Source organism: Monodon monoceros, unplaced genomic scaffold (assembly GCF_005190385.1).
Source record: "Monodon monoceros isolate NGI ecotype Baffin Bay Population unplaced genomic scaffold, NGI_Narwhal_1 Super_Scaffold_11, whole genome shotgun sequence".
Taxonomy (NCBI): domain Eukaryota; kingdom Metazoa; phylum Chordata; class Mammalia; order Artiodactyla; family Monodontidae; genus Monodon; species Monodon monoceros.
Window position 1 is genome coordinate 106,697,897 of NW_021703767.1, and position 15,707 is coordinate 106,713,603.

General features: G+C 39.3%; 1 protein-coding gene across 6 annotated transcripts in view; it reads left to right on the top strand.

Moving 5' to 3' along the window:
- Positions 1-15,707, top strand: part of VEPH1 (ventricular zone expressed PH domain containing 1) — a 278,619-nt gene that overhangs the window by 206,847 nt on the left and 56,065 nt on the right. For 2 of the 6 annotated variants that reach the window (XM_029214795.1, XM_029214794.1), the window contains exons 13-14: positions 4,701-4,837; positions 8,819-9,061. In XM_029214795.1, coding sequence (XP_029070628.1) covers positions 4,701-4,837; positions 8,819-9,055 — 374 coding nt within the window. In that variant the 3' untranslated portion in view covers positions 9,056-9,061. Of the gene's footprint in view, positions 1-4,700; positions 4,838-4,950; positions 5,146-8,818; positions 10,617-15,707 lie in introns of those variants that run through there. The other 4 variants (XM_029214798.1, XM_029214793.1, XM_029214796.1 and 1 more) reach the window with 3 other exon arrangements.

Here is a 15,707-nt window from a genome sequence, read left to right on the forward strand (position 1 = left end):
CAGAGAGGGGTGTTATGCCTCCTCCTGGCTCCTGGCCCCAGAGTACTAAGGTGCTTTTCCTACACCTTGCCCACACCTGTGTAAGTAGTCCCTTTATTAACTGCCCTCAGTTGCCCAGCTTGAGGTGCCCCCGTTTCCTGCTGCAGCCATGCCTGATCCATAGCAGATCCCATCTGGGGTCTGTGAGGCTTCATGTCTGTGCTAGCTGGACCTTCGCAGGCTCTAGGCCCCTCCTTGGTCCTTAAGAAAAGCAAGGTCCTTTCTAATGGGATTTCAGAAGAACTTTCAAATGAAGTCCAATATGGCCTCCCCATGACTATTTGATACCCAATCTCTTTCCTGGATCTTACACCAAAAAGTCTTGAATCGCCTGCCGATCCCCCACCTTCAGCTCATGACTTTGACCAAAGTGACTGCTTTACTTGCAGAAGAAGTGAACTTGCTTCTGAGTTCATTGATTCTTCCAGCTTCTTTAAGTTTTTTTCTTTCATGCACTTTCCCTCACATGTCCCACTTGTTACCTCAGGCCTTCTCTGTACTCCTCCTAGAAGTTCCTTTCTCCCTTCTTCAGCGGGGGCCCAGCCCCCATGTCACCCTCTCCCAGCTGGAAGAATTTCCTTTCTTTGAGTTCTGTAATGCTTGGCTTTTACTTCTGCAGGGGCACTTGCCAAACTCTACACTGAGTTGTCAAATTCATAAAATGCTTTATCTCCCCACAAGATGATAAACTCAAGCTCTCTCTGAGCTGGGCTTTATGACCCCCTCAGATCCAAACACAGTGCCTTACAGCTTATCTGTGCTCAAAATTATGTGTGAGATGACTGGATATCGTTGGTAGATCAACAGAGGAATATTCTTTCTTGCTTTAAGGTATCTGGTCTGATATTATTTCACTCTTATTCACCAACTTTGTGTTGAGTAAGACTAACACCTTCAAATTTCATCTTTTATCAACATAAATATTTTCAACCCTTGGTGAACAAAAGGAATACAATTAATATATGACCATTTGTATTAGCATTCTAAAAGACTTTTAAGTTGATAAACATGGTAATAGTTTGGGTTCCAATTGCACTAGAGAATTCAGTTTAATATTCCATAGTTTTTTCAGCCAACTGATAATTTAAAAAAGGAACAGATCCTGGTTGGTAAAGAATGTCTTAGCCAAATTGTGGTGCTTTGAATGAAATTATGTGTTAATTGGCAAGAGAGAAAATATTTAAATATCCTTTATGCATTATGTGCAAACAAGATAGTTTTAGACACACAATCATTCCCTCATAGGCTCATTCCACATGTTATTTTTCAAGTGGAATATGATCATCCTTAGAAAGAATTAGTTCCCTGTTTTGACCATGAAGAGACTGCAATATCATATGAGAATTATTGCTTACCAGGACATGCTATGGGCAATAAGCCTATTAAAAGGACACATGGCCAGTCACGCATAAGCCAGACATAATTATAAAAAAAAAAATTTTAGGATCTGGGATAGCCACTGGAAAAAAATTTAAGTCTTTTTTTTTTTTTTTTTTTTTTGCCTTTTGAAACTATTTTAAAATTAATCCTACAGCTACAAATAGCCTGGTTTTTACATATTATCTGAAGCTGACTCTGATGCCTAAATTAAGGCCCTAACATGCAGCTAGTTTAAAGTGCTTCTAACATTTCCTTCCTAAAATCCTTTCCATGGACTTTTCCCCTGGGATCCACTTTCACTGGGCTACAGTGAAAAGTCTTCACTTAGCAGCATTTCTCCATCATCCTTCATCCTTTTGTTCTCCAGTAAGCCTATCATTTTCTCTGGTGTCTCTCACAGTCATTGTGGGCATGTGGGTATGTGGGTATGATATCCCAGCCACTCCATGTCTCAAACAATTCCCTCAACTATTTTGCCAAGTGCGACTTCCGTCACATACACTTAAAGTGAACCATTTGGACCTGCCTTGAGATTTGGGTCTATGTTGAGGAGAAGTTCTTGTAGCTAATTCCCTATGTCAGATCTAGAAGGACACATGTGCTTAAATATTACCTAAACCAATAGTGATTTCAAATCAGCTCAGATATCATGACTATTTCAAATGTTTCTTTGAGTAAATATGGGAGAAAGACTGGAAAAATATTCTGTTATTAAATGACATTGCATTATATTAAATCATCTTACCATTAAAAATGGCAAGACAGCAATGTGGTTACAAAAGGTGAAGTAAGTTCTTCAATAAAAGAGGGGGGCAGGGGTAGTAGTTCTTTGCTACTTACCTAGTGTCCTCACATAAATCTCTTTATTTTGATTTTTGATCTCTCAACATCCTTGTAAAGCAGGTGGGAGTGATTATTATTTCCTCTTCGCTGAGCAGAAATCAGTGGTTAAGAGGACTCGAATCTAACTCTTCTGAATTGTTATTCAAAAATCCTTCAACATTACAATTAAATCAGCATTTTTTTCTAATTTGAAAGCATAGGAAATGGGTGTTTTAGAAAAAAATTAATCCTATTTTTGGCTTGGGTTTTTCCTTGTTGTTACTTAGTTGCTTGTTGGTTTGTTTTCTCCTCTTGGAACTCCATTGGACCTTCCCTTCCTCCTCCCAGACAGGCTGCTGCACTCTTCATGACTCAACAGCACGTGTTAGCAGACATTCATGGAACCCCTAGCCCAGGCCGACACTGTGAGCACAGGGCAAGCAGGCTGTACCCGCCCTCTAGGACCAGTAGCACGTGGGGAAGACATGGTGTCCTAAGTGCTTTACCTGCTGCACAAAGGAAGCAAGCACTGTGTTTATGGAAAATTTAAATTTGCAAAGAGCATACTAGCTTTAAGAAAGCTCTAAATCAGATGATTCCTAGTAAAGCAAAGCAGAACACTGAGATAATTTTCTTGACATTGATTGTCAATGATTCTTGAGTGACTGCTTTCCATACCCTCTGCTATACCTAGTACTAGCCACCATGGAGCATCGCAGAAAATGGGGGACACTTCTCATCACTGAAGCCTCAGATTAAATGCCACCTCAAATATGCAAGCTCTTTCCTGACCACTTAAATGCATGTGCACCAACCCCCAAGTCACTCACTCTCTATTCTATCTTCATCATAACCCTATCACTATCTAACAATATATTTCATATGTTGTTTCAGTTATTAGCCTTAATTTGGGATTGATAATGGAACATCCAATTGACTAGTCATCAGACAAGAAGGGAAAAAAGCTAGATTAACTTTAATAGAACTTTGTTTATAAAAACTATACATTGCATTATTCTTAACCCAACAGTGCTGTTAAGGTGGACAAATCCCCTGTCTGAGGTAATTTTTTTACCTACGTTAGATAAGAGAAATGGTAGATGGGAAGGATAGGTTGTGTTCATATGGTTAAAGAGGTACTGTCCAAATTTCATAGTGATGAACAAATTTCATCACTTTCAAGGTGCTATGAAAATTGAACATTAATGTATATAAATAAATATTGTCATACTCCCCAGAAATCAGATGCGTTCACATGATTTTGAAATTTGAAGAGTGAATCTTATGTAGTTGGTAAAACAAATGGAATTCTTCAGTTCAACATTTAAACTTCTGACATTGTAACCGGATTTCTAATTCTATGGTTATGTGTAATCATACACACTCTACTTCAGTGTAAAATGAATCCATTCATTCACTCATTCGACAACAATTTATAGACTCCATACTAGGTTAGATGCCTGATGTAACAATAGCGAACAAAGCAAAGACCCTGCCCTCATGGAACTTTCAGTTGAATGGGAAAGAAAGACATTAATAAGGTAAATACCAATAATCATCTACAAATGATGATACCTGATAGAAAAGAAACACGCCAGTTGCTTTGAGAACGTATAGAAGACAGTCACTCGAGTCTGGGTTTGGGAAAGGGCTCCCAGAGGAAGCAACGTTTGAGTTGAAACATGAAACGATCAGTTTTTAACTAGGTGAAGATTCAAATATGGACAGTGGAGACAGAGTGTATGTGTACCAGAGTGGAAAAATCATGTTCAAAAGAGTTAGGTAAGTTTGCCTTTGCAGCTGTTAAGGATTCAGAAAAACACATCTTTTGGAGCACTACATTGACTTTTGCTGACAAATAGCTAAATATACTTGGTTTATGATTATTTATAAAGTTATATTTCTGAGCAGTTCACGTGAACAGAATACCATGAAACAAAGGAGTTAGGAAGCACAGAAAGCTGAATGTCTGGATGAACCTTACAAAACTGCTAACCAGGGCTTCCCTGGTGGCGCAGTGGTTGAGAGTCTGCCTGCCGTTGCAGGAGACACGGGTTCGTGCCCCGGTCCGGGAGGATCCCACGTGCTGCGGAGCTGCTGGGCCCGTGAGCCATGGCCGCTGGGCCTGCGTGTCCGGAGCCTGTGCTCCGCAGCGGGAGGGGCCACAACAGTGAGAGGCCCGCATACCGCAAAAAAAACCTGCTAACCAAATGCTCTTTTCGTGAACTATGTTCCTTTTGCAAATCTCGATGAGGGCTTTCAACACTTTCCCATTATCGTATCTAAATTGTGCATTCTTTTAGGGACAAAGGGGGAAGGTTAACCAAATTCATAATTTGTTAGCCCATTATCCAAATGCACTTAACTGGGTCTGGTTCACTGTACAATTCTGACTTTTGATCACTTGCCAAATAAATAATGGAAAATAAATGGCTTGATCGTTCTGTTACCTTCAACAGTTGTAAATCAAGATGGCCAGCCTCTCATAGAAGGAAAACTTAAAGAGAAGCAAGTCAGATGGAAGTTCATCAAAAGGTGGAAAACCCGCTATTTTACACTGGCTGGAAATCAACTTCTGTTTCAAAAAGGAAAGTCTGTAAGTACCCCTACCATCTTTTACACTTGCATTTTTAAGGTCTTGATCTCTGCCAGCTAGGCATTTTGTCTTGAGTTAAAAGGCCAATAATGTTTTCCTTCTCCATTTTACAGTGTCATTTTATTATATATGCCCCTTTGACTGTCTACTCTGTTCATTCCTATGTTAGTTGGTTCACTGTACCTCTTCAGTTTATTACGGGAGGGTTTTTTGGTTAACTTAAGTTTTAGAAGACGAACCACAGAAGGTGTACCCGGGGATCTCGACTTGAATACCATACCTTCTGTTTCCTTGTGGATCACCTAAATAAATGTGTGGCTTATGACATTGACTCTGACTTCTTTTAGGATTGAAGGTTATATTTGGAGGTGGGGACCTGACGAAGGAGACAGTAGGCAGGGAGGAAGAAAAAAAGGCTGATTTATTTTAAGTACTTTTTGTAGTCAACCAAATTCAATTCTGATTAGGGAAAAATATTACTATCTTTCATTCATTTAATATTCAGTTAATGAATACAATAGAATTCTGAAAGAATTAATAAATATTCATTTAATATAATTTTCAATCTGAAGTAGGATGCTCAGTAAATATTCATATTCTGAATTTTCAGTGGGAAACTTGTGAAATAATATTCTATTGCAATCAACAATGCAAAGTTATCCCTTTCTTTTCAAATCAGTTTTATTTATCATTAAACTCTACTCATTACAGATCAGAGAGCATGAAATTTTGACCTACTTCTTGACCATTTTGAGATATAATAATAATAACTTAACAGAGCTTATCACATGCCACACTGGATTGCCTCTATCTATCTTTGGAACAATCCTTTGAGGTCAGCACTATTGTTATTGCCATTTTATAGATGGAGAAACTGAGGCACAAAGAGACTGATAGGCTTGTCCAAGGTTAGAGCCAGTAAGGTGCGAAAGGGTAAAACTGGAGTTAGGCTCAGGCAATGTGACACCAAGGCATGTTCTTAAATGGGTACACTGTCCAGCTTCCCATGTACACTTAAAATACAGGGTCAGAGGCAAACCAAACTGTGTCTGAATTAATTAATGAGAGTGTTAAATTACTTAAAAATTACATTTCACTAAGAGCACATGCACTATATCTTTGGAGTGCTCGTTACAAAATTTATTTGAACTTACTACTCAACAGGAATCAAGTATGGTGTATCTGAATTATGACAAATTCTGATCAACGCGCTTTTAGTTAATAAGACTTCACATTAACTTTTTGAATGAAAAAGAACATTTTGGTGACATCTATTTTGAACTCATGTTACTTTCTTCATCTGTGTGTTTTATAAAATATACAGATGGGCTGAAGGTCTTTTTAACTGGGAAGTATAATGGTGTGTTCAATTTGAAAAGTTATTGGCGGTTTAAGGAAACATTTTTTTAGCATAGGTTCACACTGAAGCATTTTTAAAGTGTTTAAAATGACCATTTGAATTTCCTGTCTTTATTAAAGAAATCAGAATAGAAGTTAAGATGTAGTGATTTTTCAGATCCCTCTTATGCATTAACAAAGTAGAGTTAGTGCATAAGAATGTTTTTCCTGAACTCAAATAATGACCTTTATACTTCTTGATTCGGAGCTTTTTAATAAAGTTTAGAGAATAAGCTATTGTATAATTGGCTAACTTATTTGACATCTTTATCAGGAAATAATGGTTTGACATTCCAGAAATATGACAGAACATTTGGCTCAAATATTAGGAAATAATATAATGTAGCGTGAAGACCACAGCAAAATCCCTCTCATCCCCAGGGAGACAGTAACCATGCAGTGGTCAGCAGTCCCGCTGAAGCTTCAGCCACATCATAAAGGGATTTTCTTGTAAATGAGGAAAATGTGCATTTTAAAGTAAGAACTAAAAGACTATAGTGCCTTATTTTTCACTTTTCTTTTCTTTTTTTTTTTTTGGCTGCACTGGGTCTTCGTTGCTGTGCACAGGCTTTCTCTAGTTGCGGTGAGCGGGGGCTACTCTTCGTTGCGGTGTGTGGGCTTCTCATTGCAGTGGCTTCTCTTTTTGCAGAGCATGGGCTCTAAGCACGCGGGCTTCAGTAGTCGTGGTGCGTGAGCTTGGTAGTTGTGGCTGAGTAATAGTCCATTGTATATATGTACCACATCTTCCTTATCCATTCATCTGTTGATGGACATTTAGGTTGTTTCCATGTCTTGGCTATTGTGAATAGTGCTGCTATGAACATAGGGTTGCATGTATCTTTATGAATTACAGTTTTGTCCAGATATATGCCCAGGAGTGGGATTGCTGAATCATATGGTAATTCTATTTTTAGTTTTCTGAGGAATATCCGTACTGTTTCCACAGTGGCTGCACCAACTTACATTCCCACCAACAGTGTAGGAGGGTTCCCTTTTCTCCACACCCTCTCCAGCATTTTGTTATTTGTAGACTTTTTAATGATGGCCATTCCGACTGGTGTGAGGTGGTACCTTATTACAGTTTTGATTTGCATTTCTCTAATAATTAGCGATGTTGAGCATCTTTTCATGTGCCTATTGGCCATCTGTATTTTTTCTTTGGAGAAATGTCTATTTAGGTCTTCCGCCCATTTTTCCATTGGGTTGTTTGTTTTTTTGTTGTTGAGTTGTATGAGCTGTATGCATATTTTGGAAATTAAGCCCTTGTCAGCTGCATCATTTGCAAATATTTTATCCCATTCTGCAGTTTGTCTTTTCGTTTTGTTTATGGTTTCTTTTGCTGTGCAAAAGCTTGTAAGTTTGATTAGGTTTCATTTGTTTACTTTGTTTTTACTTCTGTTGCCTTGGGAGACTGACCTAAGAAAACATTGGTACTATTTATGTCAGAGAATGTTTTGCCTATGGTCTCTTCTAAGAGGTCTATTGTGTCATGTCTTATGTTTAAGTCTTTACTCAATTTTGAGTTTATTTTTGTGTGTGGTATGAGGGTGTGTTCTAACTTCATTGACTTACATGCAGCTGTCCAACTTTCCCAACACCACTTTCTGAAGAGACTGTCTTTTTCCCATTGTATATTCTTGCCTCCTTTGTTCAAGATTAATTAACCATAGGTGGGTTTATTTCTGGACTCTCTCTTCTGCTGACATCAGTATTTTGAATTACTCTTTTTGTTTGATGCTCCTGAGATTTCTCCAAGGTGGACAATACACCATAGAAAGTTTAGGATGAGTGGAAAAGATGCCTTTCCACTGCAAAGTGAGAGAAGGGTGATTGTGAAAGGGAGATGGGAAAGGAGGGTAGGCAAGATTCTCAAACACAGGTGCATTCTCCAGTGGACAGAATGGGCTCAGGAATATTAAAGACCTGAAATTGCTTTAAGGAAGTATCTGACTCCTTAAAAATATTCATGCTAGCCCATCATGATGACTCTGGTGTTAGAGAGATCCTTGAGCATCTGCTTTAATGCAAAGAAAATGTAACGTCATTAAATATTCCTTCCCTTAATGCTTGTGGACAAATCATGCTTCCAAAGCTCAAGAGACTTTCAAAAACAGTTTCTTCGACTTAAACATTAGAACCCTGTTTGTTCAATTAATACCTCTTTCTCAGAGGTAACACAAAAGAAAATTAAATGTCAAGCCTGTAAAATTATCTCAGATTCTGAGTTAATATTACCCCAAATTGTACTGCTGCATTTTGCTCTATTAATACAGTGTTAATGTCAGTAGAAAATGACATAAAGTCAAAGAAATATGAATCAAGCATTTTTCCCAATCCCACTGTATAATAATTTTCTATAAATTGGCTATTTTGTTTCAACCCTAGATAGTACAACAAAAAGCCAGTTGCTCACTCCTTCGTTTGCTCTAATGACTCTTTGAGGCTTTAGCACCCAAAATAACAAAGGTCTTAAGCCACATGAAGTGAAAGGATTCTGATCCTCTTAGAAAATTCTCCAGAAGCCAGAGATCTTTCCATACTATTGAAAGCTAGCTCATGTTCTTTCCTTCCCATGCATTTCAGAAAGATGATCCTGATGACTCACCAATAGAACTCAGCAAAGTACAGAGTGTGAAAGTTGTGGCCAAGAAACGCAGGGACCGCTCTCTCCCTCGGGCTTTCGAAATCTTCACAGACAATAAAAGCTATGTTTTCAAGGCCAAGGATGAGAAGAATGCAGAAGAGTGGCTCCAGTGCATCAATGTGGCAGTTGCCCAAGCAAAAGAGAGGGAAAGTAGGGAAGTAACCACATATCTGTAGGGATTTGCAAGCCGACCTCACACCAGTTGTATACAATGGGCATTGCACTGTCATTGCCAATGTCAGGAAAAAGAGATAAATTCACCATGTCATGCTGTTTTTTATTAAGTACCAATGGAGCAGTTTTCCCCAAGAAGCAGGACCTAAAAGTGGCAAGATCCTGAGTACATTTCAGATCCACATGGCATTTGCATTAACTCCAGAACAGCTGTGTGAGGCATATGGGAAAAGGAGCTATGGATGGTATGAAGCCAGAAAGGGGAGAGTAGGGATCTAGAAACTTCCATAGACATGTTATTGTACATTGTAAGAAAACAACTTTAAAAGATACCTGAACTACCTATCCTAAGGGAAGATTACGTACTTCTGATGAAAAATAATCTGTCAAAAGTATTAAAAGAAGGGGCTTCCCTGGTGGCACAGTGGTTGAGAGTCTGCCTGCCGATGCAGGGGACACGGGTTCGAGTCCCGGTCCAGGAAGATCCCACATGCCGCGGAGCGGCTGGGCCCATGAGCCATGGCCGCTGAGTCTGTGCGTCCGAAGCCTGTGCTCCGCAACAGGAGAGGCCACAACAGTGAGAGGCCCGCGTACCGCAAAAAGAAAAAAAAAAGTATTAAAAGAAAAAAAAACCTACAAGGAAAAGTCAAATCGATGAACACTGAGGAAAACCATATAACTTACTTACGGAAATATAATTACATTTATCCTCTCCTAATACAAGTGAGGCTAACACTTTGTAAAATGGTTCTCAAGTTAAGCCAATTATGTAATTAAATGTCCTTCAAACTACTTATTTGATTATTCCTTTTAGGTTCATATAATATGATCTAAAGTTTAGATACTTGGATATTTCTCCTGCCCAAGGCAGTAAGTGTAAGCCAGGATAAGCACAGAAAACCATTTTCCCATCTTCAAAATATGTGTCATTCCCATTAAACTTTGAGATTTTAAAGTTCTATATGTTTCTTCTTTGTATTCAACACTTTAATATCTCCAAATTACAAACATTTATTGGTTTTTGCCATTACCCATAATTAAAAAAAAAAATTAAGCTGTAGTAGGCAGAATTCTAGAATGACTTCCAGTGACCCAAACCCTGGTATAACCTCCTCACCCTGAGTGTGGTGGGACCTATAACTTGCTTCTAACTAATAGAATATGGCAAAAGGGATAGGATAGTCTCTACCATGATTATGTTACATTACATGGCAAAGATGAAGGAAATTTTCCAGATATAATTAAGGTCCTTAATCAGCTGACTTTGAGTTAATTGAGAGGATATGATCCTGGGTGGGCCTGACCTAATCAGCTGAGCCCTTTGAAAGAGGGTGAGCAAGTCAGAGTCCCTCCCACTGGCCTTGAATAAGCTGCCACAAGTTCTACAGCTTCAAGGAAATGAATTTTGCCACAATAGGTGAGCCGCTTGGAAGAGGATCCTGAGCCTCAGATAAAGCCCCATTTCCAGCCAACACCTTGATTGCAGCTTTGTGAAACCTTGAGCAGAGGACCCAGCTAAGCCATGCTTGGACTCCTGATCCATGGATACTTGGAGATAATAAACAAGTGCTGTTTTAAGCTGTTAAGTGTGTGGTAATTTGTTATGTAGCAATAGATAACTAATACAAAAGCTTACTTGCAATGCACATACAGGTTGATTTTTTTCTTTGAAATTTATTAAACATAGTCTAGTATAGAAACATGGAGAAGGATTATAAGTAGTCAATACCCTGAATTCTACCCTGACTCTACTGCTAACTCACTAGGATAGGAAATATAAAAGAAACCAAGTTTGGGGAAGGAAACAATTCAATTTTAAGTTTTAACATAAAGTTTGAGAGTATTGTGAATCGTAGAAGTTCTTAGAAGTTGGAAATAGAATTTGGAATGTGAAAATTGGGCCTCATCATATAAATAGATGGTTGCTGAAAATGTGGGATAAGATGAAATTACTCAGGGAGAATAAGACAAAAGAATTAATAAGGGCTTCCTTGGGACACCCAGGATTTAAGCAAGGGGGCTGATTAGTGTTCAGAGATGTTATAAACCAGAGGAAATAATGTCACAAGCACCAAGGTTTTCAAGGAAAAGAGAGAGATCAGCCATGTGAAATCCTGAAGAGTAATCACTTAAGATAAAGAATGACTTTTGCAACCAAGAAGCAGTTGGTGTCATTGGCAAGAACAATTTCATTGGAGTGATGAGGTGAAAGTCAATTTCAGTGGACTGAAGAATCAACAGGAGATTAAGAGTTTAAAGCAATAATTGAACTCTCTTTTCAGTAATGTGGGGCTAAGATGGAGAAAGTGTTTTTTGTTGTTTGCTTTAAGGATGCATTAGACTTAAGGGAAAGAAGTTTAAAACACAGAAAGAAAGAGGAAGAATAACTTTGCTTGAGCAAAGTTTCCGGAAATGAAGGAAAACGATTAAAACTCCTTTTTTCCACAGCAATTTATGGAGCAGCTACCAAGAAACAGGTACCATGGTTGGCCTGGAGATAGAAAAATAAAAGATCCAGCTCTTCCCTTCAAGGAGTTTACAGTGTAGTGGAGGAGATGGACATGTACAACAAAAATTGAAATGCTATGTGGCAAGTGCCTTGACGGAAGTATGCACAGGGTCCTGAGGAAACATAGGAGAAGGCACCACTGTAAGTGACTTTGAACTCAGCTTGGGCTCCCTTACTGTTCCCCAGAGGTGTTAGAGAATGAGCTTGTCTTAAAGAACTAGTAGGAGTGTCATGGGCAGACAAGGAGCAAATGGCCAGTAGAGGGAACCGCCTTGCAGAGGTGAAGGAGGAAGAGGGAACATGGTCTACTTGCAAAACAGCAAGTCCTCGCCTGGGATTGGAACATAAGGGACTTGTTGGGAGATGGTGCAGAATGATGCTGGAAAGGCCTGCAGGGCCATAGCATGAAGGGCTTGGTTCCATGCTAAGGATTTTGAATTTTTTCCTTAAGATGGTAAAACATATTGAAAGGTTTTAAGATTTGCATTTAGAGAAATAATTTTGATCATGGTATAGAGAATGGATTGTAGCAGGGAGGTGATTTGGGAGGTCCTTGGAAGGTAGTGAGGACCGATGTAGTAGCAGAGGAGATAGAGGGAAATGGAAATGCAGGAAAAATATTGAATTAATAAAATGGACAGGACACTAGTGGATTGGATGGAGCTGGGGTATAAAAATGGGAAGGAAGGAGTCTGATGACTCCAAGGTGCTTTGGGGAAGCTTGATGCATGATGATAGCATTCATTGAGATAGAAAATTCCAAAGCAACAGTTTGAGAGGTGAGACAGGTGGTAAATTTAATTTTAATGTATACATTCAGAGTCTAGATAAGTGATTCACCTTGGACTAGAGGGACATCTCCTTCTATGAAGTTGGGCTGGAAAAGGGTGAGAATACGCATAGTCATAAATAATTCTCTAAATAGTGTTTTTAAATCTGCCAGCTCATTCTTAAGAGTCAGTGAGTAACCCTAGATGGTTTCATCAATTAGGAAAAATTGGTAACAGACAAATAGAGTAGTAAGTGACACTATATTATTAATAATTTAAATGCCAGTAATGTGCTCAAACCTTTCACAGAAGAGGGATTACAGTAAAACACCGGTTACGTCCTGATTCTGTTTTCACTGAATGCTTGTCTTAAAAAGAGAAGAGAATGGCCCTACGAACTCAATTTGGAGGAAAAGAATTATTTTTGTGGTTTAATTAACTAGATGCCTCTAGTTTAAAGCACAGCTCTCAGAGCCTTTGAACCAGTTCTAAAAAGAAGTAAATACATGAAATGTAAAGACTGATCTTTCTGGTTACATTCCATGATGCAGTAATTCCAAATGCAGGCAGATTTTCCTGAGTTCAGCACCACACTAGGCATTTTAGAATCATTGTCTTCCCACTGATATTTCTGGCACTTGCACCCCTGTGGCCAGCTGGCTTACCACAGATTGGCCTTTCCCAAGAGAGCTGCTGTTGCTGATCCCGACCTACGAAGAAACCACTTTTCTAAACATGTTTAAACCTTTAAATATGTTGGTATGAATACAATTATAATCATAGACAGAAATTCAAGTGGTTTTCATTTTTACTTCATTTTGACTCTTTTTTCCTCCCAGATAGCTGTGGAAACATAAATGTTTATGTGTGAGACTCCCATCTGGTTACTTCTTGAGAACCTGGAGTTTGGTAAAAATAAATATTCAATATTTTTCTAACACTAGGTTTTCTAGAAAATCCTTGGCTGGTGATGTTGAAGGACATTTACTGGGTCATCTTCAGTGTGCCTACTTTGGGGCTTATTTATTACGACTTATTCTTAAACATAAATATAGATTACCTGGTTGAAAAAACATTCCCCATTTTAGGAAACAGTTCTGAGATGAGGCAAGAGAATATGTGAGATAAATTCAGGGTGCGTTGCAGAGAAGTAAATACCACAGATGCCCCAGTCAGGATTTCTAGTTCCCAAAAGCTAACTAAGTTTTTAGATGAAAAACCCAAGATGTTGTCTTGTTCCAGAATAGCACCAGGGTATAGACCCCTTGGGGATGGGGGGGGGTTCCTCCCCAGGGATGCTTCTGAAGGACAAAGGGGTTGGAAAATCAGGGAGAGTTCTCCCCAGGCAGTGGAGTCTGGAGAAAGCAGCACAGGATTTGGGCATGGACACATGAGGATTCGAGTCCTACTTCTACCCACACTGAATTACCAACCTGAGAAAATCACTCCTCTCTCATCTCTGGGTTGGGGATAATATTATCTATGGAGTACAACTGTTATGAGGATTAAATGTCATGTAAAAGCCTCCAGCAGAGAACCTTTATCTTAATAGGTGCTTGGTAATAACACTCCATTTTTTTATCTACCACTATGGAAAAAAGAAATCCTACCAATGAAATTATGATGCAATACCTTAATAACAGTCCAATGAGTAGTGTTTTACCAAAATGTCTTTTATCTATTCTGAGGGATTTAGCAATTTTTTTCTGACTTTAGGTACTTTGCATGTTATGTGATAGGTAATTCTATAGATTGGTATCTATTTCAGCAACACAGTGAAACATGGCTTTATTACGTGTTGATATCTTCCTTACTTAGGTAAAACACTTGGTGGTTGCTTTGCATGACCATATGGAACCGTGATCATTACTCCAATGATGGCTCTTTGGTTCACTAATGTCACATTTCATCCCAATCCTCTATTTCTGTGCTTTTCTATGTACATGATAAATTTTTGTTTCAAAGTCAAATCATATTATAATTTGTTACGACATACTAAACAGCAGTTTACATACTAAACATGTAGTGTCAACCATGTACACAATTCAGCTGAAGTTACAACACAAAGAGCTGGGGCCAAGTTCAAGTGATACGTGGTCACAGTCATTCTTGGTGGATGACGATTGCAAAACACCACTGATTGTAAGACACATCCCAATTTCAGAACTGGTAAATAATAGGAGAAAAAATGCAAATAAATGATCAAAAGTAAGTATTAATTTAAGGGTTCCACAGTATTCAAAACTGTATGTAAAAGTTTTGTGAACAGTAAATCATATGGCAAATATAAGAAATTTTAAAATCTTTCAAAATGCACCCATTCTCAAAGGTATGAGGTCAGCCATTCCTGTGCGTGCTTACCCTCTGTATTAGTCAGGGTTCTCCTTGTTCTATTCAGGTCCCCATAGATTGGATGAGACCCACCCACATTGGTGAGGGTGGATCGCTATTCAGTCTACTGATTCAAAGTGCTAATCTCTTCCAGATACACCTTCACAGACACACCCAGAAATAAGTTTTACCAGCTATCTGGGCACCCCTTGGGCCAGTCAAGTAGACATATAAAATTAACCACCACACCCTCTGTTTTGATGGAAATAGAAATAGCTAATGTCCACACAACAAGCCATGTTTCTGGTGCCTCTGTGCCTCCCTTCCTGTACTCTCCTTTATCCAAGTCCCCTGCCCTGGCAGGGAAGCTCCATAGGGAGTGGACTAAGATGGCAGGGCTGAGGGTAGGGGCATGTGGTGTGTCATCCACTGTCACAGATCGGGGAGCATGGGGGTAAATTGGGATGGTGTCTGAAGAGGAATCCAGACCAAGAAGGAGGAGGCATATCCAGATGAGTCCTATAGAGGTCAGTCATGCCAGAGACAAGAGTAGGGAGGCAAGGCCTGGAGCCAAGTTGGAAGCTGGGGACCCAGGGAGGAGCAGAGTGGGTAGAATGGATCCACTGTATGAACTATAGCAGATCAGGACAGGCCCCAAGGCTGGGCTTTTCCAGGTACTTGCCTGGGTAAGGAAGCTTCTATTCAGTGCACTTTGATGAGACAGGTTTCCACCTCCTCTTCTCTGTCCTTCTATTACCAGGTTACACAAGTCCTTCCAGCTTTGTTCTTGGTGGGACAGGCCACCAGCTCCACTGGAGGCCTGAGCTCCTGGGTGCTGCCATGAGAACCCCAGCCTCGCAGAGCAGTTTCCATATTGACATTCTTCTCATTCTACACCCCCAACACAGCACATATTGAACTTGTCTACTTCAAAGAAAAAACTTTCTGGGGGTATGGGGAGGGGAGCCAGAAATCCTGGAACTGTCTTGTGCGTTATTCTGTAAGATGATAATCAGACACATTGTGTTTACATAATTCCTGATG